Raw genomic sequence first — 25,536 nt, forward strand, 5'->3', positions numbered from 1 at the left:
TGTAGTCCATAAATCTTTTTGTCATCCAAGTGTTCAATCTTTGTTCAGCAAAGCCTAAAGCGATGTCAATGATAGGTTCTGGTCCGATAAAGTTGCTTACAGCACCCTCCTTTGCAAGGTAGAGAGCAGCCTCATTGCCTTCTAGGCCAGTATAGCCAGGAATCCAGACCAGAGACAATCTGTTAAGTCTTCCTATCGAGGAGAGTCATTTTTGGCAATTGGGAAGGTGCACGGTAGGACCCAAGGGCTTCCAACGCCGCTTTACTGCCCGAGAATGTTTTCATTAACTTGTGTATGAGGTTGAATTCTTCCAATCTCTCTGCATACAACTCAATAGCATAAATTTTCGCTTGAAATACAGTCGCATAGGTTCCTAGGCAGGTTGATATCTCTGTCCTGGGTCTGCGACTGAAAACATCTGCACCAGAACGTGAAGGTACAATTGATCCATCTGTGAACCAACAACTATCTGTTCCTTATATTTCCTTCTGCAGGAGGATCCAGTTCTTTCTACTCGAGAGCAGTACTTCATAAGGCTGTTCGTAGTTGACAGTTGGAGGCATAAAGTCAGAGGTCATTCCCAGAATGCTATGATTTCCAGATTCAACCAACAGTCTGTTGTACTCTGCATTAGATAGATTTGTGCAATTGGCAATGTGCACAAGTCTACATGAAGCCAATCCAGCCTCTCTTTCCAGAAAAATGTGGAGAGGAGGTAGATCTAGAAGGATCTCCATGGCCGCTGTCGGTGTGGAACTGATGGCCAGACAAGCCTGTTTCTGTAAGCCAGTGCTGTTTCTCCTGTAAAGCCTTCGGCCACCAGGCAATTGCTCCATAAGTGATCATTGGTCTGACAATCATCACATGAATCCAATGGATTTGATAGGGATATAAACCCCAAGTTTTACCACAAATCCTTCGAACATAGGGACAGTCTGGCTTTGTGTAAACCAGTTCCAGGTGAGTTTTTTATCAAGGACAATGCAAAGATATTTCACCTCCGTTCCAAATGCAATGACCTCACCATTGGGGGGAAGTGGCGTTAAATCGTCCAATTTTCTCCTCCTGGTGAAGGGAATTATCACAATTTTGCTGAGAAGAAGAAGAAGAGGAAGTGGAAGTGTTGATGGTTTTGTTGTGGGTGGTTTATTGATGTTTGAATTGAAGCATTCTGGCGGTTACCATGAAGACATGAACGAAGGTGTGTTTGAAGAGTATTTCGGGCAAATGTTAGACCTCATTCCATCTGATTCTGTGACTGAGATGGATTATTTGCATTTGAATTTATTCACACAAGTTATACCAAAATGTTATGAAAAGTAATGTGTTGCAAATAAAATAAGGTGAGTCACAAAAAATAAACCTTGAGCTAGACCTTTATAGGTATATACACAAATATATAAGTACATACACAAGAAACACAATCACAAAAGGAATAATACTTTTACTTTTGGAAAAAAATTAATGACTTATAGAAGTAATAAACGTTTTTCGTTCGAAAAATTTCAATTTCAAAATTTTTTTATCAAACATTATGACAAGTGAAAAAACAAGTGAAAAAAATTCTTCGCAATATGTTTTTTGATGGTCTAGCTATTTGCGACATGTTCGATTTTTGCCGTTAAAACGGACAACACTTTTGAAACGACCTAATACAACTATCTTGAACACGTACCTTGCTTGTTCATTATATTTGAAATAGAAATTAGCCCACTCGTCCATCCAGACCAAAGCTACTCTCGCCAAATTCGAGAAAAGGGTCTTGTTGATACCGCCAGGAAAAGAATACGGAGATGATTTTCTGAAAATGTGGCCCACTCGGGAACAAGGAGCTATTTGTATCCTCCCGCCGCACTGCCAAACTCTGAAGGACATTTCCAAGTTTTCTCCTCCCCAGACGTTCATATTTTCATCGTAGGCGCCAATTTCGAAAAAGTACTTTCTGTCCATAGCGAATAAGCCTCCGGCCATAGTTGGAGAGTTGAATGGTTGCGTTGCGTCGTTTCTTCGCAGTTTCATTTCTCTTCCACCCAAAGTGTACCATCTGAGAAAAAAAAAGTTGAGTAACTTTTTTTATTATTTTTTTAACACGCTTTCATTAGCTTCACCTTTATGTATGTATGTTTGTAACTCTCATTTTTGGGATATGTATAATAATAATAATAATTCATTTATTGACTACGTTATAAGAAAAATTATTTGTAGCAGGTCAATTACAAGATATACAGTGTGTCAATTTGAAAACTTCCCACCCTCAATATCTCCCTTCCAGTACATAATATGAAAAAATGGTCAGACAGGTCAACTTTATTTGCAAGGGGGACACTCTGAATGAATATTTTCAACCCTCGGGGTTCAACCCCCTAGGAGGGGTGGATGTTACCCTCAGAATTTCAAATGGAAAGGGGGGTCAAGTGGCACATCATTTTGAAGGGCATTCAATTCGCTTGCCGACGGTGCCCTCATTTATTATTTTCCGATCAGCAGTATCTGAAAATGTAGTTCTAAACTAATAGAAGTAATTAGAATTGGCCTATACTAAAATGCCTGGTTATCAAGTTAGTATGCAAAGAAATACAATTTATTGACTCTCTTATAAGTAAAACTTGTGATGACGGGTCAGCTTTTCAACTTTCCATCAGGGGTAAAATTAGACAAGCCTCAAAAAATTTACATTAATTAGTTATCTGATTTCGGTGACTTTCATTTGGGTTTATTATCGGATTTAAAACTCTTATCCCTTTTTTGTTACTTCTGCTATAAAAAGTATCGTTTTTTGAGCAAAAAAGGTGTTCATCGCATTCAAGCCATTTGGTAGTACTATCATTTCAGTTTCATTTGTTGAGCTGATCAGCGATACCTTAGAAAGTGTATAAATTGTAAGAATGGTTTACACTATCCAAGACCAAATTGAAATAATTTTTATTTATGGAGAGGTGGGCAAGTGCGCACGAAGGGCGGCATCTCTTTTTAATGAAAGAAATCCAAATCTTAATATAAGTCACCGGTATGTGCTTGATTTGGTGACAAAGTTTTCCGAAACTGGTTCGGTGAAGAATAAAAAAAGGAATAACCCAGAGTACTGAATGAGGATGCTCAAATTGAGGTGTTGGGAACATTTGCTGCAGAACCGACTAGCTCCTTACGATCAGTAGCAGAACAGACGGGAATGTCACACGAGACTGTAAGGAAAGCACTGAAAATGCACAAATTTCATCCATATAAAATGCAGATTCTCCACGAGCTCCATGAGGATGATTATGACAGAAGAATAGAATTCTGTGAAATCATGACTCTTCGAATCAATGCTTTACCTAATCTTCTGTTCAATATCTGTTTCAGTGATGAATGTTCATTTTTCCTGAATGGCAATGTTAATAGGCAAAATTGTCGCTATTGGAGTGACGAAAACCCTCACAATTTTCGAGAAGGACATACACAACACCCACAAAAAGTTAATGTTTGGGCTGGTATTCTTGGAAATGCCATTATCGGACCTTTATTTTTTGAAGAAAACTTGAATGGTGATCTGTACCTAGATATGCTTCAAGCACCTATCGATCCACTTATAACTCACGAGCTCGAAACTCAAATTGATGCACACGGTAATTTACTGTTGCAGGAAGATTTGTTACATTTCCAACAGGACGGTGCGCCACCTCATTATTTTCGCCCCGTCCGACAATGGTTGAACGAGCGATTCCGGGAGAGATGGATTGGCAGAAGGGGATCAATTGAGTGGCCACCGAGATCACCGGATTTGACTCCATTAGATTTTTTTCTTTGGGGATATCTCAAATCTGTCGTTTATAAAACACAGCCCACTGATATGGATGACCTCAAAGGACGAATTACAGCAGCATGCCGGTCAATTAGTGGTGAAGTTTTCCAAAATGTTCGAGAGGAGTTCGAAAACAGACTGTATTACTGTTTAGAGCAGAATGGACAACATTTTGAACATATTATCAGATAAAGCGTAACAAGATGGTTGAAATTTGTTTTTTGCAATTTAGTATTTTTTGTTTGCACTCGATGCGTATTTCGTTAACTAAGTAGTTCTACATTCCTCTCACATCCACGAATTCGAATATTACTCAAGGGTTGGAACGATGCTACCTAGTACGATGCTCACCTTTTCCAATAGTCCATTACAATCATTTGTTTTGAATACCAACCTGAATACCAAACATCTAGTGCGGGCGAGTTTTAATCATTTATTCTTATTCACTTCTAATCACCGTTCGTTTGGAACGTTATTGTTCAAAAACTGCTCATCAAAAACTAATGAAAAAGGTATCATTGGCAAGAGAATTGAATGCCCTTCAAAATGATGTGCCACTTGACCCCCCTTTCCATTTGAAATTCTGAGGGTAACATCCACCCCTCCTAGGGGGTTGAACCCCGAGGGTTGAAAATATTCATTCAGAGTGTCCCCCTTGCAAATAAAGTTGACCTGTCTGACCATTTTTTCATATTATGTACTGGAAGGGAGATATTGAGGGTGGGAAGTTTTCAAATTGACACACTGTATGTGACAATCAAAGCACCTTATCAAAATAAATAAAAATATGAGATGAATATATACATACATACATATATACATGAACATATACAGACACATGTAAAAAACAAATATACAGACAGGATATTACACAAATAAGATAAAAATAAAAAGTATAATAAAGAATTATTGTGTCAACATATAGTCGGTATCTGAAAATATTCGTTCACTGTGTAGAGACTGTGAGCCATTAAGAAATTTTTTATTTTAAATTTAAATTCGGCATAACTCAAATTTTTATGGTACTCTGGCAGAAAATTATAAAGGTTCAAATTTAAACTGTTTCGAGATGAAGTCTCTAATCTAAATCTTTTATTTACAAGAAAAGAACCATGCCTATATTATATGTATGGTTTGTGTCACTTCTAGGATATGTATGGCAATTTTTGTGAATCTCCAGTAAACTCAAATAAATATAAATAGAAGGAACTGTTAATATGTTAAGTTTTTGAAAGTAATTTCGGCCCGAAGACCTAAACCGGCGACTATTCTTACAGCAGGTTTCTGTAATGTCATGATTCGATGAGCATGTGTAGAGTTGCCCCATAACACAGTTCCATAAGACACATGAGAATGGAATGATGAGAAATATGAGATCAGAAGCACATCCGGACTAACTGATTTTTTGAGTCTCCTTAGCAAAAATAGTTGACTAGATAGTTTTTTTGCTTGGCAGTCAAGATGTTCTGTCCACTTGAGGGACTGGTCTAAGGTTATACCTTAAAGTTTTACGGAGTCATGCTGATTCAATTTACTGCTCATAGTGAAGGTAATTTCCTGAGTTTTTGTCTCATTTTGTGTTACTTTATTTGGTATCAGTCACTTATTTATATTTGTCAAAATTGACAAGTATTTTTCTTTCAAATTCATTAAATTTGAATCGGAATGATAAAATGTAGCATGGTCTGCGAATAAAATACCATTAATGTAATGAAGATGTTCAAATATATCATTTAATGTAAATAATGAAAGGAAGTGGCCCCAGAACTGAACCATGAAAAATCGCGTGAACTCGTTGAGTTAAATATGATTCGAAAAATTTGCAACAGAATTACCAACATTATTGCTTGATCTATTCGCGGGCAGATGGCACTGTACGTAACCTCCTTGATATAATTTGACATCACTTTACACGTATTTCTTCATTTTAAAAAAGTATATTTTTTCATCAACACGCGCGCCTGCTACCTTATTTGTAACCCTCCTTTGCGCGCCTGCTGTTTTCTTTGGGCTTGGTATCTGATTTTTAGGCTTCCTCTCCGGAATCGGAAAATATCAATGGTCATTTTTCTAAACAATGTACGACTGATTGATCCCAAAGTTTACATAAAATAAATATAGTTTAAAAAGACTAAAAACACGCTTTTATAGCATACGAAACTAAAAAATGAAAAATAAATATAGTTTTAAAACTAAAAAACACGCTTTTAAAGAACATTGAACTGAAAAGTTAAAAATATTTTTTTAAATAAGCCTAAAACAATAACGAACATTCTTAACTTTTTAGATCGATGTTCTTTAAAAGCGTGTTTTTTTAGTTTGTTAAAGTATATTCATTTCTGAATTCAGAATTTTCCATTCAGAAATGGGATTTCTACTTAAAATAGATCACGCAAATGAATTCTCTTCACAAACACTTTTTATCCTATCAAACGTGTGGAGAGGTTACAGAAAAGATGAGTTTCAATCGGTTAACAAGGTAATCCTATTAGTTTCTTTCAGATTTTGGGAAAAGGAAATATTTCTGTGTGATTAGATTGTTATGATTTTCACAGATTATATGGATCACATATTTTTAGATCGTCTGCAAACGAATTTTCATCTTAGAAATAGTTATAAGAATCTTTGTAGTCTCTAGAAGTTATTATAAATAGCACAGTGGCACAGAAATATATCATCAAATTTATGGGAAAAGAAGGTATCAGCTTTCTTTTTTGTACAAAAAAAATGGAAATCTTCCAAAGAAATGAATTATATAATCAATTAAACTCTTTAGGAAGATGTGTAAATACTGCAGAGAAGTTACTTTCATACATAAACTGGAAGAAAATACCCTCAAAAAACAACTACTTTCATATAAGCAATGAATTACACGACAAGAATTATACTTTCGAAAGAAGTACTGTTATATCAACATTGAATCAAACAAAAAAAACACTTTTTTCCATTCAGTTTGCACTCCAAACATTAATGGAATTAAATCAGATATCATTAACAGGATTGTTACACACTATAGTATATGACAGATGCTAAATCTCCAGCGATTCAAATCCAATGAGAATCACTACTTTCGCACAGGCACCGCTCTTAGAACGCCTTGAAGATTTTCCTGTAGTGCTTGTGTTTTGCCCTCAAAAAAAATTTACTTTACATGGAACACTGTCACCCCCATGGCGGGCATCTGATGTTTCGGAATGAAACTCAAATCATTCATGAAAGTACGAGTTTATGTCACGAATGGGTTGAATCTACTCATGTCATCGCTGAATTAAATCTTCCTATTGAAGATGATCACTTGGTGATCGAAACACGTATCGAGGTGTTAAAATAACGGTTTGGTGTTGGGAAAAAACTCCAGTAATATTCATTACTACACCAAAGGTACCAAACAGTGCATTAAAAGTAATAGATAAAATGAAAATTTGACTTCGCAGTTAGTTTGTGCTTGAAAAATTAGTAAAAACATCCTTTTACCTTTTTTCATGTGCTACTGTAAACTTGTCAAATTTGACATTTTTTCGAAAATCATAAGAATGATTACTGACATATTAACGTCCATACATTGAAAACCCGAATCAGTTTAACAACAAAATGAAAAAACTAAATGAACCTTGCAACAACGACGTACTTCTGGAGGTGTATTCATTCATTTTTCTGGTAACAGGCCAATGCGGGTATTTTCTGATTCAAGATATGACATTGAAGTCTCGTATTCATCTAAATTATGAAATTTGAATAATATTTCGTTCGAATCGATAGAGCGAAAGATTCGGAATAAAAATGGAAATATGTCGAAGTGACAGTAGAGAGTCCAAATTTCAAGCCAGGGTAAAAAATCGAAAACCGAGAAACTTCTCTTTCTTCTTTTCTTTTTTGGCATTTTGAAAATTTCTAAAATAACTTACTTTTTGAGGATTTTCGAAAAAAAATTCAAATTTGACAGGTTTAGAGTAGCACATGACAAAAAAAGAGGTTGTTTTTTATTCATTTTTCAAGCACAAACTAACTGCGAAGTAAAATTTTCATTATGTCCAATAATGATAAATATAGTTTAAAAAACTAAAAAACACGCTTTTAAAGAACATCGAACTAAAAAGTTGAAATTATTTTTTTTAAATAAGCTCAAAATGATAACGAACGAAAAATATTAGTATTATTGTAAAAAAAGCGACAGGCACTTGATATACAAAAAATATGGCACAAAGCGCCCACGATTTTTTCACAATAATAATAATAATAATAATAATGACGTTTATTCGTGATAAAATAAAATCGATACAATAATATAAGAGTTGGGTATGAAATGAATAAACATAATAATATCCACAGAAGTATCATACATACTTGTTTGTGGAATTACAATAGAGACAGTCATGAAAATATAAAATAAAACTGAGTGTAGAATAAATATATATTAATTAAAATTATACCTGATTGATTTATATTATAATAGTATAGATAAACTTGAGTAAACATACATACATTTCAATATCTGCAGAAAACTTATGTCCATACTAGTATTTTCAAAAGCGTGTTTTTTAGTTTTTTCAAACTATATTCATTTTATCTAAACTTTGGAATCAATCAGCCGTATGTTGTTTAGAAAAAGGACCATTGATATTTTCCGATTCCGGAGAGGGAGCCTGACAATCAGCTACCAAGCCCAAGGCAGCAGGCGAGCGTGTTAATGAAAAAAAAACTTTCTTCAAATGAAGAAAAGAGGTTAGGTACAGCGTCATCTGCCCGCGAATAGATCAAGTAATAATGTCCATATATTAAGGAGGTTGTGTACAGCGCCATCTGCCCTCTAGTAGATCAAGCAATAATATCATTATATCAAGGAGGTTACGTACAGCGCCATCTGTCCGCGTATAGAACAAGCAAGGAGAGTTACAAACAAACATACATACATACAGGTGAAGCTAATAAAAGCGTGTTAATTAAAAAACTTCCAAATGTCGCGAAATTTATATGTGACACTATAATAAGACACAAGTTTTTGACTGACGATTGTTATTTCATATCAGTGCTGTTAAACTGAAACTGAGTACATACTGATTACCTAAACTGAAGATTCCAGTTGAAAGCTCCCCAATGCAGTTCGAAACTTTTCACATAAGCGAAAGTGTCATCATTTATAATATCTATCACAGGGCAAACCACAGCTTTCCTATCCTCGTGTATCACAGATAAGAGCGGCTCCAACCAACCAATAGTACACTCGCAATGGGCGTCCAAGAAAGTCAGAACATCCCCTTTGGCTGCTGATGCGCCCTTCAGTCTTGCTTTTATGAGCCCTATTCTTTCAGCGTTTCTAATGATCTTAACTTTTACAGGTAGGGTTTTTATGTAATCGTCTAGAGGCTTCCCTAGGAAGGCTGGAAAATATTCGGTTATGAAAATTATTTGTGAACATGAAAATTTATGGAAAATTACATATTTTAGAAGGTATGTACAGTCTGTCACTGAGTATTGATTACAAGGGCTATTCTGTAATGGATAAACAAGAAATAAATTGGATTTACTTAAATTGTGTACCCTATTTAGTACCAGAAATTCATAAATATTCGGTTATATTAAAAGTTTTGTCTGTTCCAATGTCATGTGTTTCTGTAGCTTCATATCCCAATGACTATTTATTCTACCGTGTCGTATGAGGGTGTAACATAAGTACAATAAAATATTCAAGTGACGTATTCCTGAGACACTTTTAACAAAAAACTCTATATGAACTTGTGTCCGAAAATGCTCCGTTTCGGAGATACGGGTTGTTTTTTTGTTCGCTTTTTGAAAATGACTCTTTCAAAAAATAAGTTACTTGCACAAAATTCGGTACCCGGAGTTTTTTTGACGTGGGAAGTCATAATTTCGTATTAATTTTCATGTAACATCTAGAGAGCGCTGCGTACGCTGTCATTATTTATTTCAAATTGCCCTAACTTTTTTGACAGTGAACTTTTAGTACTTTTCATGAAAAAACCTAATTCTCACACCTTTTCCAAGTAACGCTGAAGGTGATCGTTTTCGTGATATTTACAATTTTCTATATCGATACATATTACTTTATAGTCAAATTTGATTTCAATAATTTTTGTCACTCTCCGCTTGCAAATTAAGTTAATTAAATCGAGTAGGCTTTGTTTATAAAGACAGAAGTTCGCTGTCACATTTTTAACTATTAATTGACAAATTCACAGTTCGGGGTTTATAAAGTGATTTTTTGGTATCATGCCCAACTTTACTAATGCTAAAATGGCTGATATGGTTTTTGCATACGGCTTGGCTGACGGAAATTCAAGCGAGGCCAGACGCATCTATCAGGAAAGGTATCCCCAACGCGTGACTCCTTGTGCAGCGACATTTGCGAATCTTTTCCGGCGACTTTCCGAATCTGGGAGCTTTGAAGCAAACTCTGCAGTAAGACGGCCACGGACTACAAGAACTGTAGAATTGGAGTAGACGGTTCTCGAAGAAATTAGTGAACATCCAGAAACAAGTACAAGAAAAATTAGTTAAACTTTAAATGTGAGTCATATGACAGTTTACAGAATTTTAAAGGAATAGAAATTATATCCTTATCATATTCAGCGTGTCCAGGCACTTACGCTACGTGATTTCCAACCACGTATCGAATTTGCTCAATGGCTTCAAAGAAAAGTCGAACAACATCCGCAAATTTTATCGAAAATCCTCTTCACAGATGAGGCAAATTTTTTCAAGAAATGTTATCATGAACTTCCATAACAACCACATCTGGGCGAAAGATAACCCACATGCGATAACGCAAACTCATTTCCAAGACATATTCTCTTTTAATGTATGGGTAGTTGGGTAGGCATAATTGGGGATTATTTTTTGGAACACGAGCTTCCCCAACTTATGGAAGATGTTCATATTGGTCACTGAAATCACTCTTGGTTTATGAACGATGGAGCTTCTGCTCATTTTAGTGTGATAGCAAGAATTTTTTTAGACGTAGCATATCCCCAACGATGGATAGGAAGAGGAGGCACTAAGCATTGGCCCCCGAGGTCACCGGACCTCAATCCCGTCGATTTTTTTTCTTTTTGGGGACACCTAAAATCACTAGTTTATGCTAGCCCAATTGAAAACGAGGAAATGTTGAATAGCTTGCTGCGAAACGACAAGAATCACTCCGTGCATTTTTCAACGGGTGCGGAATTCTTTAATGAGGAGAGCAGAAGCTTGTATTACTGTTGGGGGTCGTCACTTTGAACAGTTGTTGTAATTGTTTTTTTTACAAACTCCGAAATGTAGCACTTTCTAATTGAATAATTAAACCTGATATTTTTTATAAATTTGGATTGAATTAGCAGTTCGATAATGCTGTACGGGTATACTGTGTATGAAGTTTGATGAAAATAACAAAAATTGTACGTTTTTGTGATGTTCTCAGCAACTTCACTTAGCGCCCTAGGAGCTAAGTAATGTGCATCGATATAGAAAATTATAAATATCTCGAAAACGATCACCTCCAGCGTTGTTGAGGAGGTGTACTTTTTTTACTTGGAAAAGGTGTGGGAATTAGGTTTTTTCATGAAAAGTACCAAAAATTTACTGTCAAAAAAGTTAGGGCAATTTGAAATAAATAATGACAGCGTACGCAGCGCCCTCTAGATGTTACATGAAAATTAATACGAAATTACGATTGCCCACGTCAAAAAAACCCGAGTACCGAATTTCGTGCAAATAACTTATTTTTTGAAAGAGTTATTTTCAAAAAGCGACCAAAAAAATTCAATTTCAACACCCCGTATCTCCGAAACGAAGCATTTTTTGACACAAGTTCATATAGACTTTTTTCTTAAAATTGTCTCAGTATTAAGTCACTTTAATATTTCAACATACTTATGTTACACCCTGTATACTGGTCGATAAAAAATGTTGTACTCTATATATCCGAAAATCTCCCAATCCGTTGACAACAAGGAGATTACGGTTGCTGTATTTCTCAATATTGAAGGAGCATTTGACAATGCACTACCTAAATCTATAAGATCTGGCTCTGGCTAGGAAAGATATAGAATCTACCATAACTGGCTGGCTCTATGCCATGCTGGTAAACAGAACTGCACCTACTACTTCCAAGGCGAGACTATTAGGTTCAGGGTCACCAAAGGCTGCCCTCAAGGTGGGGTACTATCTCCCCTTCTGTGGTCACTCCTGAGGAATAGTCTGCTTGATGCCCTCGACAGAAGAAAAGTAGATCTGCAAGCTTATGCAGATGATCTTGTCATCTTGGGAAGGTCCACATCGAGAAGGGTAGCTTGCAATATCCTCCAAAGCACGATGAAACTCGTTCACAGTTGGTGCCTGAGGGAGCAGATGTCTGACAACCCCAGCAAAACTGTGATAATCCCCTTCACCAGGAGGAGAAAATTGGACGATGTATCGTCAAAAACCGCAAGCATGGTTAATTTTTCGGGCCTCTTCGGCAGCGCTTTTTCAATTTGAATTCGTAGAGAAAAAATGGCGGAACTCGCTTCATGACATCATAAAGTGCATTTTTTTAATGACCCCCCTCTTTATTTCTTGAACGGGTCAACTGAAAAAATTCAAATTTGGGATAATGATATTAATGCATGAATACTTTATTTTTAAGTGAAATTGACAGATGAAACTTTCAAGATGGCGACTGGGCGCCATCTGGGAAAAAATTTATTGAAAATGGGGTCTTGTGACACATCATTTCAAACCTCCTGACAAATGGCGGAACATTTAATAATTTCCTGAAGACAAACACATTAATATCGATATTTCTAGAAATATTCCTTTTTATCTGCCATATGGCAATTCTAACAACCCGATAAGGTTTGTTAAGTTATTTTTTGTTTATAAAAACGACAAAAAATGTCAGTACGACAATGAACATCATTGTTCAGTTAGAATATTCTCGTTTAATTTTCGGTTTTACTAATAGAAAGGTACCACATCAACACTCTCTAAAATAATCAATTATCGTCCATTGGAAGAAAAAATTTAAGCGATTTTTATTCACGGTGCGACGCGTAACTTTCACGAGACCGAAAGGATTTCCGAATTGTCCATCTGTAGAAATATTTAAGGGAACTTGTATCCAAATTCACAACTACCGGTAGCGTACATAACAAAAAGCCTGCTAATTATATGTCCATTCCGGAAGAACAGCAACTGCAACTAATTGGTGAGATGGTAGTAAATCCTGAACAGATTACTTATTTCCTCGTGATTGTGAGGTGTCTCCCTCTACTGTGTGGAGACTTTTGGAGAGGAATAGGTATCATCGATACAAAATTAAAATGGTAAACCAATATACTGAAGATGACCCTGATCGAAGAACAGAATTCTGCAAAATCATGGCGGAAACCATTGCAACACATCCACCTATCTCCACAATATTTGTTTTAGTGACTAATGCGGTAACGGTAACATTCACAGAGAAAATTGCCGTTATTGGAGTGACATCAACCCTCACGTTTTCCGGGACACACATATCCAATATCCAGAAAAAATTAACGTTAGGGCAGGAATATTGGGAAACCATATTGTAGGACCTCTATTTATTTATCAAAATTTAACAGGGAACTGTATCTGAATATGCTGGAAACTACTGTTGACCCTCTCATCACTGAAATCGTCGTAGCGAATTGTAAATAATTCGATATGGATATTGTATTCCAACAAGATGGAGCATCACCACATTACTCCAGACAAGTAAAATACTATTTGGATACTACTTTTCCCGGTCGTTGGATTGGCCGTCAAGGTCCTACAGAATGGCCAGCCCGCTCGCCAGATTTGACACCTTTGGATTTTTTTATGGGGCTAATTGAAGCAAAAGGTGTACGAAACTGAACCTGCTTCAATATTGGATATACGGCAGAGAATAATAAGTATTTGTGAGATATTGACGTTACTGTATTCAAAAATGATCGGCGTGAAATATCGGATAGGATGTTCATATGTCAAGATGTTCAAGGCATCCATTTCAAGCATCTTCTGAACTGACTTCAACCTTATTACCTCATATTATGTAGTTAAATGTCAATGTATTCAGGCCATTATTGAAAGTTCCGCCATTTTGTAGTAGTTGAAGATATTGACATTATATTCTAGGGTTGTGAAGCATTTGTCAGGAGTTTCAAAAATATGTGTCAGAAGACCCCCCTTTCCATTTAATTTTTTTCCATATGGCGCCCAGTCGCCATCTTGAAAGTTTCATCTATCAATTTCACTTCAAAATAAAGTATTATGCATGAATTTCATTATCCCAAATATCAATTTTCAAAAATTAAAAGGGGGGGGGGGACATTAAAGCAAGGCACTGTATAGTAATAAGCTGGAAAGAGTAAAAAATTAAAATTTGGAAAAAAAGAACAGCATCAATGTAGATCATTATACACCACGAGACAGTAAAATGAATATTGAGATATGGAGCTAAAAAATACATGTCATCAGATGAACAAAACTTTTGAAAGAACGTTATATGAAATCCTAGTCATCAACAAATCATCAGCAAATTGATGAATATACCATAAGTATGATATTCAATTACCTCTTTCACTGGCATCATCCACTAAAATGATTTCTTCTACAAGCTCCTTAGGAGATCGGTTTATGACACTCCATACCGTTCTGAGTAAAGTGGACCAAGCTTCGTTATGGAAGACAATTATAATGCTGCTTCGGGGGTAGCTCTGGTAATTTTTAAAGAGCATAGTGCATCTTAAAATAAGGTTCTATAAAATAAATCATAAAGAAGAAGTGATTTTTGAATCGTATTCTTAGTAGATTACGAAGACATACGTTGTTTCTACGGCTGCGATTAAAATTATCGAAGAAGAGGGAGCAACGTCTCTTTTCATGGAGTGGAACCCGAGTTGAGAACCACAAATGGTAGAGTGGATGTGTAGTGTGAAGACAACTGAAATAACGACTGTACTGCCACGCCCTCTTTGATAATGTTTACCACAGTTGTAGACGAAACGTTAGTGATAAAAATATGTTGATCACGTCTAGCAAACTCAGAACTAGCTTTGTGTTTGAATGCTCCTCGTATTGCCTAAAATTATGTAACGTGAGACGCGATGGACTGAAAATGTTTGAATCTCATTTCAAGATTATGAGGTAGAGCTCTGCTTGGTGAGAAATTAACTTTGAGGAGGTTTTCAGTTTTGATGAAACAAGTCGGCCTTGACGGTGGAGCGAAAATTATTTTTCCTTCGGGGCGCTCAGAAAAGTTGTTTAGGATGGAAAATTATGGTTTTATACAAAATTTCAGGAAGATTCAGCTCAAACGGCCATTTTTGAGATTAATCATCGGCTCAAGAACCAAATAAGGCTTGGGATGTGCAGTTTACTCCAGATCCCTATGCCTAAAGATTAAGTGGGGAATGGAAAAAAATACAAGCGTGGCCAAACAGAAAACCGGCTGGTATCTCAATCGCCACAAAAGAAATTACTAGGAAACGAATTCCTGGCAAAAACATAACAATCTGCACTGATAGCAAATAAACCCTATTAACCTTGAACAGACAACGTGTTACCTCAATGCTAGTACTAGAGTGCCACCAAGTTTCAGCCAAAGCCTCGGTAGATAATACCAATATCCTGAGGTAGGTTAAAGGGCACGACAGGAGTGAAAGTAATTGTATTGCTGACTCTTTATCCAAGGAAGCGGCTGGACTAAGAACCTACGTCCTAACGACTTCGACAATTGCGGAACTAGCTAAATGTTACACCCATGCTCGATCCCTAAAGAGATAGGATGGAATCAAAAGATGCAATCTTGCCAGGATCACCCTGGGCGAGCCTGGGAAGCTGGCGCCGAAAAAATATCTGGCGATGACCAGAAAAAATCTACGCTTAACAATAGGATTTCTGACTAGCCACTGTTAACTGAGGAAACACCTACATAATATGGGGCTAGTGGACACACCTCTAAGCAGGATGTGTGAACAGGAAGATGAGACTGTCAGGCATGTCCTGTGCGAGTGTCCGGGGTTATCGTCAATAAGAGACTGTGTATTCGGCGAGTCTTGGTCTACACCTAGCAATATAAAGGAGATGTCTCCCAGTGACCTGTCCATCTTCCTGGAAAGGACAGGATGGACGATGACCTAGGAGGAGAACTCCTCGAGATGATGTACAATTGGTCACATCTGGCCTAAGTGCTGTAGGCTAACACTCACCCTCCCTACTCTACAGATACAGATCTAACCAATTGGATCCTCAACAATTCACTGCGTTTAATCTCTTCAGTTCAGCAATAACAGAGACATCAACTATAAAAAATTCATCCACTTCAAAATTGGTAGGGTTGTTAAAACACTATCAAAAATGAAATGTGAAAAATCCTAATCGAACCGATACCTGGAAAAAAATTTACTCGGGGTCAAAAGTCACAACAACGGGTTTTTCGCGATTTTCAGCAAAACGGTGACTTTTGTCATGAAAAATTTTCAATAATTTTTTTCCTAAGAGCCACCAATTCTGAGATATACCGATTGGAAAAGTTGTACTCGTCAAAGGTCGTTATATCTCAGAAACGGTAGCTCTTAAGAAAAACGTGTTCAGACATTTTTATAGATAGTTATCCAATATACAATTTTTTTCTGAACAAATTTTATGTTGAAAGTCACCGATTTGTTGGAAATCGCGTTTTGTGACTTTTGTCCCCGAGTAATTTTTTTTCCAGGTATCGGATCGATGAGTATTTTTAAAATTTCATTTTTTATAGTGTTCTGAACAATCCTGCCAAGTCCGAGCTGTCTAAATTAAACGGATAATGATGGTATTGAGTAATATGTTTTGTTGATTTCATTTTTTTAGTAAATATTATTTCTTCTTTCTTTAAAAAAATCAAAAGAGCCTAAATCTTTCCGATATTTTGTAAACTCCTAGTTGTTCATCCTTCTCTCAGTAACATTTTGACACATTATAAAAAAATGGATACGTTACCTGAAAAACGCTTCACCATCAAGGCCAACCTGTTTTTCAAAAACTGAAAATATTTTGAAAATTTATTTCTCGTCAAACAGAGATTAGTCGCACAATCTTAAAATGAAATTGAAAATTTTTCAATCCATCATCCCTTGTGATATTAATCCTGGATCCAAGGGCGGATCTACATTTTGGTGTGATAATTTCTGAAATTTGGGGGGGGGGGGATAATGAATAGGGAAAATAATTTATACATGACATAATGTGCGTGTATATATTAAAATACTACTCATCTGAACTGTATTGAGTATTGACTGTTGTGTTGATTTCTGGTTGGTAATCACTCTTATTTCCCCCCCCATAATCTGCCCTTGCCTGGAAATGTCTAGGGTCAAAAGGTGAGATGAAGTAATTGAGCAGAGAGATTGATAAATAACATGTATGAATAATATTTGAATAGAAGGTAATGTCAAAGGTGAGGGGAGGATATCGCAAAATTAACGGTAAAAACAGAACTAAAATGAAAAATGCATAATTTGAAATGCAAATTGATGTAAAACATAGCAAGTTACACTTAGCAAGTAATAGATCGTGTTATCAAAATTGATTTCTGAGATACGTTCCATGGTTGGTGACATATGACAGGTGACAGTTAGATGACAAGTGAAAGGTAAACAATGGCACATAAAAAGGTGAACTAGAACATAGCTTACAGTGGAACAAAATACTGTCAACTCCTTTCGGACAAACGCAAAAACATTCCAGTTGTAAACTATAATGGTATATTTCCATTGTTTTGTGTAGAACATATATGCTTACTTTTTTCTTCTAAAGTCTGGTAAACTTCTGTTCAGAGGTATTCTATCACTGGCAAGTAAATTGAATTTGTTTATTTGAAAAAGTTGTTGCATTTGTACGAAGTCCTTGGATTGGATCACCACAGGATGACCATTTTTACCGGCTTCTGGTACTGGGCTGAAGTTATTGGCATTTATCATATCGTAGGTAGCATTCGGTATTTTATGTATCGGATTTCCTATGTAATGACCAACAACTACTCTTATACCATGTTTATCAACATATTCTTCCTGGTTCTTTTTCCTGAAATGAATTAATTTATCGCATACAGTACGGACGTGAATAATCCCCATCTCAAGATATCAAGATCGAACAGAACGTATGTGGAAAAGTTTTATTTTTAGTTCTTTTCAAATAGAAAGGGTGGTCTTGTGTCAACTCGTTCATTAGGTATTTCAATTGTCTATCCAATTTTTCTCCATTGTTCAAAATCTTTTTAGCCGTTCTCGATCAATTAGCACTACTTCAGTAAGTAGGCAGAAGCCTATGCCCCGCCCAACCACGAAGCCTTTTCAGTCGCTAACGTCCTGGTAAAGGAATGGATATGTCGATTCAGTGTCCCATTGGAGCTGCATTCGAACCAGAGCAGAAATTTCGAGTCAACCTGTTCCAAAAATTGTGTAAACTGTTGGACATTCGAAAGATCAGAACCACAGCTTTACATCCACAGTCCGATGGAATGATGGAACCAATTAAAAAGACCATAAACCGCCACTTGTCCAAGGTAGTCTCTGACTACCAAAGAGACTGGGACCAGAACCTCCACCTGTTTCTGTTGGCCTATCATTCCGCCAAACCCCTGCCAGTATTATAATGGGCCGAGAGCTGCGGCCTGGACGACATCCATGAACGAGTCCGTCTGAACATCCGGAGTGCCAGCGATAGAATGAAGAAGGCCTATGACATCAAGGCGGATACTGGAGGATTCAAAACCGGCGACCTAGTTTGGCTGTACAACCCTAAGCGACGTCGTGGTTTATCATCATATGAAGTTGCGGAACTCGTGGGAAGGCCCGTACAAAATCATGAAGAAGATAAATGACCTCGACTACCGAATCCATAAGCCACCTCGAGGAAAGCCTAGGGTCGTCCATTTTAATAGATTGGCTCCTTATGCTGAAAATCACGACCAAGTTCGCGCCCTCAGATCACCAGAGGATGAAATGACGCTCCAGAAGTTCATGTCTTTATACTCGAACAGACAGAAGGTCGTACATGAGGTAACTCAAGAAGAGCTACGAGACCTTTTCAAGGTTCCAGTTGATTACGCATTAGCTCACTGCGTGGCAGAGTATCTCTAAATGTCTAGGGGTATCGCTGTGGTATTCAACAAAAATTCGATCAGCTCCAAACATTACGAGAAGAGAATCCAGAAGTCGGAGGAGTGCTACAGTTGAAGAAGGGTCAAAGAAACATTTTCTACTTGGTAAGCAAAAAGCATTCTCGAGACAAACCGTCCTATGAAGATGTCTGGAGGAGTCTTTCCAGACCGAGGGACACGATGCTCGACCAGAATCTTGTGGACTTGGCAATCCCGAAATTAGTCTCTGGGCTTGACAGGCTTGATTGGAGAATTGTGAGAAGCATGTTGGAAACGATATTCAGATCCAGCGGCATCAGTATTTTGGTGTGCGGTAACCATCTTCCACGCCGGAGCATGGAGACTTCCATCGAACTTCACAGTGCAGATATGGGGAGTCCTGCAGGTATCGACACACGCCAAGGATGACATTTCGGGGAGAAACGTCTCTAAGAAGGGGGCAATGTAACGAATCTGAAGCCGCTCCTGACCAGTGGTAAGCCAACCGACTCATGGAACAAACACATGACATCACCGCGAAAGAATGCAGTCGGAAATCGCCAGTAAAATTCTAGTACCGAACCGACTAGAGAAGTCTAGAAAGGACCGTTACCGATATAAGCACGTCTTCCCGGCCCAAGAGGGCAGTTCAGAAAGTGAATCGAGCGGCTAAACAAGAAATTTAAATAGTGGAAATAAATTAAGCGTTAGTTGCTAAGTGTTGTAATAAATAAATTGGTTGGGATTAGTGAAATATAATTGGAAATGAATTTGTTTAAGACAGTTAATTTATTAATTTGTTACACTTCTTTTTATATTTTCACTTCCACAATCTGAAAGAATATGAAAATTGGAATGTGGAACAACTGGCCGATACTTAATGAAAATCTATAACTTATTTAAGCAAAACTTTATAGTGAGATTTATAATGAACAGTTTGCAAAACCACAATATGTGTTTCACTATTCAATAGCATCTTCAAGTGTATGAAAATGCAGTTTTCCTAGATCATGGAAGGTGAAAATTCTCACGAAGAAAGTCAATAAAAATTTCCCCACATAAAAAATAACTTCCGTTCAAAATAGTTGCATTTTATAATTACCTATAAACGTGCTTCGGATGGATTTCATTCTGTTTATTCAAGTGAAACAATCTCCATATACCGAATATCACAATCGTTGCAAAGAATATAATTGCTGGCAATACTTTTTTACATCGTCTGACTGGTCCCGCAATCATACTGTTTGTTGTGTCTGAAACAAAAAAAAACTTTGTTAGAGTCTTCAATTCAGTTCAAGAATTGTTGAGTGGACGACATATCAATAACTGATAAGGTTTCGATCTTATAACCTTTCTATTAGTACACACTGAGAAAACAATATAACAACCCGGAAACTAACCAAAACATTGACGCCAGCCCTGAAAGTCTACATTCCTATAAATGACAACTTATTATCTTCTTTTTTAGAGAATGTTAATGAAAGCTTCTAACTAAAGTTGTTAGATAAGCAGATAGACATATACTTTATTGTCCAAGAAAATACAATTATATTGACAAAAATTGTTAAAAAATCTGGTATGTATAACACTTCATAGAATAAATAATAAACAATTCAAAATCACATATACTCAGAAATACCTAAGTTCACATATCTAATAGATTTGAATTGAAGGGGTTATATTTTTAGGAGTGATTAATTTTTTTGGGAAAGAAAGTTTTTGGCTTTCTACTACTCCATCTGATACAAAAAAAGGGATGAGAGAATCTTCCAAAGAAAGGAAGGAAGTAATCAATTTGAAACTCTATACATGAATGTGTAGATCATGCAAAGAATTAACTTTCAGACACAAACTGAAAGAAAGTCCTACTGAAACAGCTACTTTCATATAAACATTGAATTACACGAAAGAAAATAATTCTTTCGAAACAAATGCTTCTATATGAACACTGAATTATACAGAAGATACTTTTCTCTACTCAGTTTGTATTTCAAACATTTGTTGTGGAATAAGAATCAGATATCATTCACATATCATTCAAAGTAGAACTCATGTATAGAGTTTCAAATTGATTACTTCCTTCCTTTCTTTGGAAGATTCTCTCATCCCTTTTTTTGTATCAGATGGAGTAGTAGAAAGCCAAAAACTTTCTTTCCCAAAAAAATCTAATAGATGAAATGTAACAATGAAAAATAACAACGTTGGTAGATAAAATAGTCTGTATAGTCCCTTTCAAAAAATGTAAAAAACAAATATACACAATTTGAACATAAGTTCACATGTCATGGCAATAAAATAAGATTATCACAGTATAAAATATAAAAAGTATAGGTGTCAATATAAACAACAAAAAACACATGTATTAAATCACAGCAAAGTTCCATTGTATTATTCATCAAGATTGTAATACGCTTTTGTTGCAAGGCCATCTTTAACAAGATTTCGGAACTTTTTATAGCTTTAGTTGTTGATCGAAAAATCCCCAGAAAGCAACACCATATCTCAGGTGGGACAGAATCAGGGAATGATATACCATTTTTGTTGTGGATGAACTCAATTCATTTAAAACTTTTCGAAGTGTATAATATCCTGGTACCAATTTTATTCAAAGCTGAAATATGTTGATCAATATTTAGGTTGTTATCCATGAAGATTCCGGGGAATTGAAATTGGTTTCTCAAGAATTTGTCCATTCAAATAAATTGTCAGTATTACAGCTGGAGGTGATTATGTTTGTTTTTCAATATTAAAGCACAATCACTAGAGATAGTTTCTTTCATATTAGAAGTATTTTTCCATGCCAAAGGAGCGTGTTGTCATCAGCAAAGATCGTAAAAATTCCTTGAATTGAGAGAGTAACAAGGTCATTTTCATGTATAAGGAAAACAATCGAGACCATTACTGATCCTTGTGGAACGCTCCGTAAGATATCCTTAGTGTGTGATGGTTTTTCGTTTGATTTCTATCTCTTAAGTAGGTAAGACGTGAACCAGTCATTACACACTCCTCTAAAGCTATAGCAGTCCAACTTTTGGAAAAAAGTTCATGATTTACGCAATCAAAAGCATTTCAGAGTTCCATATCTTTAAAACAAGTTTGCCAATTTTCAAAAGGAGAACAACGACAGATAGGAATTCGAAAGCCTTTTTTATTAAGGATCACACGACTCTCATCCCAATAAAAAATTGGGTAAATCTCCCAGATAAGGGTTGAAAGTTTTTTTGTAATGGTTTTTGGATCCTTTTACAAACAAACTTGATATACAAACCGCTATAGACTTTCGCGGCTGAGGTTTTCAGTGTCATTATTTTTCGAGTTTGAAAGCCGTGGATTTTTGGAATTTCTTCCTGACGTTTCGCTGGCGCTAGTGGCTAGCTTCTTCAGAGGCTTAACCATCATGGCTTGCTGTCCAATGACACTGGAAACTTGATATAAATGAAAGCGATGAGTGTTTTTGGGCTCCTATTTCATATATAAACTTGATGTGCTTTTATATTTTTTGCGAAAAGTTCTGCATCTGGCAGTCATGTCTTGGGGGGTTTTGATAGTCTTTGTAAAACAAAACTATGTTCTTTTTTTTAAGGGTTTTTGTTTTTTTTTATTATTTATCAATTTTCTTTTAGATTGATTGAATTTTAGTAGTCTATTTTAGACTTGATACAAATGTTTATAACATTTAAGTGACCAGATATACCATCAGCTATCTATCAATTATCAATCTGAAACCCTGACTTGAAAATTGCTTCCATGAAAAGATAATGTAGTCCGGTTCTGTGCCACTTGTTTAAATAAATACAAAGAAGATCCCTTCTCTTTCTCAAAAACCGTCCGTTGCTAGTTCACTTAACTGATAATAGATGCCACGACTTGCATAAAATTGAAACATAAATTTATGAATTCATAGCACTTGAATATTTTGTCACATCACATTTGATTTAGTCACTTATGATCAATTAGTAGGTACACAACCACTTGTACAGTTCTCAACGTCAGAAAAAGACTCACCTCATTTGAATACAAATATGCCCATTTCAAAAGTTAATAACATCACAGTTAGTCACGTTGTTTGTTCCATTCAACAGGTAGAAAGTCTTGTGCTCAACAGACTGACCATGAACTCGTCTCGGTCCGAGAATTACCTTCCACTTCCATTAGTATTAGTACTTGGTACTTCGGCTATCTTCTGACTGTGTGTCATCAAACCACTGTGTGTGGTTTGATGATATGAATTACTGAAATCTGCCAGAAATTAATGAGATGAAGATCATTTTATGACTTAACTGTATTCATGTCAGCAAAAAAACATAAAAATACATTATCACCTTTTGTGGAAAAAGTTTATCATATTATATAACCCCTTCTTCGCTGATTCATGAAGTTTTTCAATTCACTCACATATCTACGAGGTCTATTCAAAAAATAAAGTGAATTTTCATTTTTCATTTGATGAAACTTGGCGTGCTTTTTTTCGTCTTGGCTCTCAATTGGGATGATTGTACTTTGTAGCAAATCTGAATCGCCGTTGACGTCTTGACAACAATTTATGATCGATGCTCATTCGACGTTTTCTTTTTTAAATCAAAATTTAGTAATTTTGGAACGAACGTCGCTGCTACACTTTTCATGGTCGAAATTTACAAAAAAATTGCATGACATGAGCCAACCCATATGCCGAAATTCTCAGTAATTTCTCTAATAGTGATTCAACGATTCCCCATAACAATTTTCTTTACCTTCTCAACATTTTCACCAATTGTTGAGGTCTTGGGGCGCCCAGGGCGATCGTAGTCATTCACATTTTCTCGGCCTTCAGTGAAAAGCTTGTACCACTTGTATAAAAAAAATTCTGACTCAGAGTACAAACACTGTATGCCACTGTCAACATTTCAAGTATTTTTTAGCACTCATTTCCATGTTTTCCAAAACTTTATGTAAATTCTATGATTCATTTTTTTCGATAGCAGAAAATCACCGAACACGCAAAACACTTTCAACTTTTATGCCTCTTACCAACAAACATGCTAAACAGCTGAAACTGTGAAAATATGTTCGAGATGAGTGTACCAATATGAAAAATTCGCTAATCGAGTGTACTTACGTAGCCCGCTAATTTTGAACATTCACCTTAGGTTATGAACAGACCGCGTTCTTCGTCAGCTTTGTAACTTTTTAAATTCTTCACGGTCCTGCGATAGATCTTCCACTTTTCATTTTTCAAGTTTGCAACTATTTTACATTACTTTGTCCTCATTGTTATCTGGTCCTAGAACTTCAGCAATTTTTTTGAAATCCCCGTTTACTCTTATCCCCCTGCAGTTTTGCAGTTCCTAAAATTATTCTTCAACCTATTCAACACTCTCATATTGTTTTCCACTCATCCAATTTCAATCATTTCAGTCGATTCCAGTAGGTACTTCATTAGCATGACAACATGGCTATGGCTGAGATTAAATCAAGTGAATGAATATCATTGCTTACCGTCATCGATGAGATTATTAGATATAAATCATTCGTGATATGTCGTAATTTTTTTAATATATTGAGTGCATCATCTTGTAATGTTATCCAGATTGTTACTGAAAAGGGAAAAAGGCAAGTGTCTTATTCCGAAACATGGGATGTCGATGACCCACAAAACCTGCTGTGTTCGGGTGTTATCTCGGTAACCAATCATTGGTAAAACTGTTATTTTTTGCATTTCCGTTAATCTAACCACTTGTCAGACTTGAAGTTAACGAACTGTAAACTTAAACTAAAATACTGACAGCTAATGTAACATACAAACCAAGTTGACAACGCATTTTAAACTAACGTTGCCACGGAAATTATTTACAGTTTTTCAAAGGATACCATCTAAAAAGAATATTCCTATGGTTTTTGCTTACTTTCTTATTATCAATACCTCAGCATGAAATAAGTTTTGAGTATATTGCAATAAGTTTTGAGTATATTTTACCGAATTTCGGTAACCACATGATTTTAATTCATTTTATCTTAATTGTTGCAATAAACTTGAAAGCGATAACATTTTTGAATAGAGAATGAAGACACCTTTCAAAAGATATATCACAAGCCTATACTTCCCATTTAAAAAATTTCGGGTTGTACCTGGTCATTCGACGGGGGTTGAAGGTAGGGGTATCATTTTTCCGTTGAAGTATGTCAAATTATAATTTAAATTTGACGTGTTTCGGGATTTTTTAAAATATGTACCTTAACCGAAATAACGAATTTATTTCATTTGGCTTTACACACTATATGAAAGTAGTTGTTTTCAGAGAGCTTTTCATTCCTTTGTGAATAGTATAGTTTTTGTTCAAAGATGGGGAAGTAGAAAGCCAAAATATTTCTTTTCCAAGAAATTATACCACATCTTTATGATGGAATACTAGAAGAATTGAAAAAAATAAAATCATTATGTATCTCAAAAAAAACAAATGGAACTTCTAGGAAAATGTTTAATCGAAATCAAACTGAAACTTTTATCTCTTTTAATATTTTCATATTTAACTGTATTCTTCAATCTTTGGTATTTTTCAAACTTGTCACTTGTCAACTTTTTCGAAGCTTTCACGTTTTTTAATGACTGTCCCTTATGCTGAGGCCGCACTAATGTTTTTTCCCGCAAGTGGTAAACCGTCAAACCACAAAACCG

At 36.0% G+C, this 25,536-nt stretch overlaps 1 protein-coding gene and 1 long non-coding RNA gene across 2 annotated transcripts in view; one reads left to right on the plus strand and one right to left on the minus strand.

Moving 5' to 3' along the window:
* The window catches only part of Pgant3 (Polypeptide N-Acetylgalactosaminyltransferase 3), a 28,495-nt gene extending 5,449 nt beyond the window's left edge, over positions 1-23,046 (minus strand). Inside the window, exons 1-6 of the mRNA XM_074176088.1 lie at positions 22,887-23,046; positions 19,984-20,134; positions 17,543-17,824; positions 14,337-14,506; positions 8,844-9,159; positions 1,676-2,044 (exon numbers count right to left, since the gene is read on the minus strand). Coding sequence (XP_074032189.1) covers positions 1,676-2,044; positions 8,844-9,159; positions 14,337-14,506; positions 17,543-17,824; positions 19,984-20,120 — 1,274 coding nt within the window. The 5' untranslated portion in view covers positions 20,121-20,134; positions 22,887-23,046. The remainder of the gene's footprint in view (positions 1-1,675; positions 2,045-8,843; positions 9,160-14,336; positions 14,507-17,542; positions 17,825-19,983; positions 20,135-22,886) is intronic.
* Positions 1-25,536, plus strand: part of LOC141482587 (uncharacterized) — a 62,715-nt gene that overhangs the window by 29,389 nt on the left and 7,790 nt on the right. The window lies entirely within an intron of this gene.

The sequence above is a fragment of the Leptinotarsa decemlineata genome, unplaced genomic scaffold, assembly GCF_025532065.1.
Source record: "Leptinotarsa decemlineata unplaced genomic scaffold, Ldec_3_MD MMD2_tig00001393_RagTag_RagTag, whole genome shotgun sequence".
Lineage (NCBI taxonomy): Eukaryota > Metazoa > Arthropoda > Insecta > Coleoptera > Chrysomelidae > Leptinotarsa > Leptinotarsa decemlineata.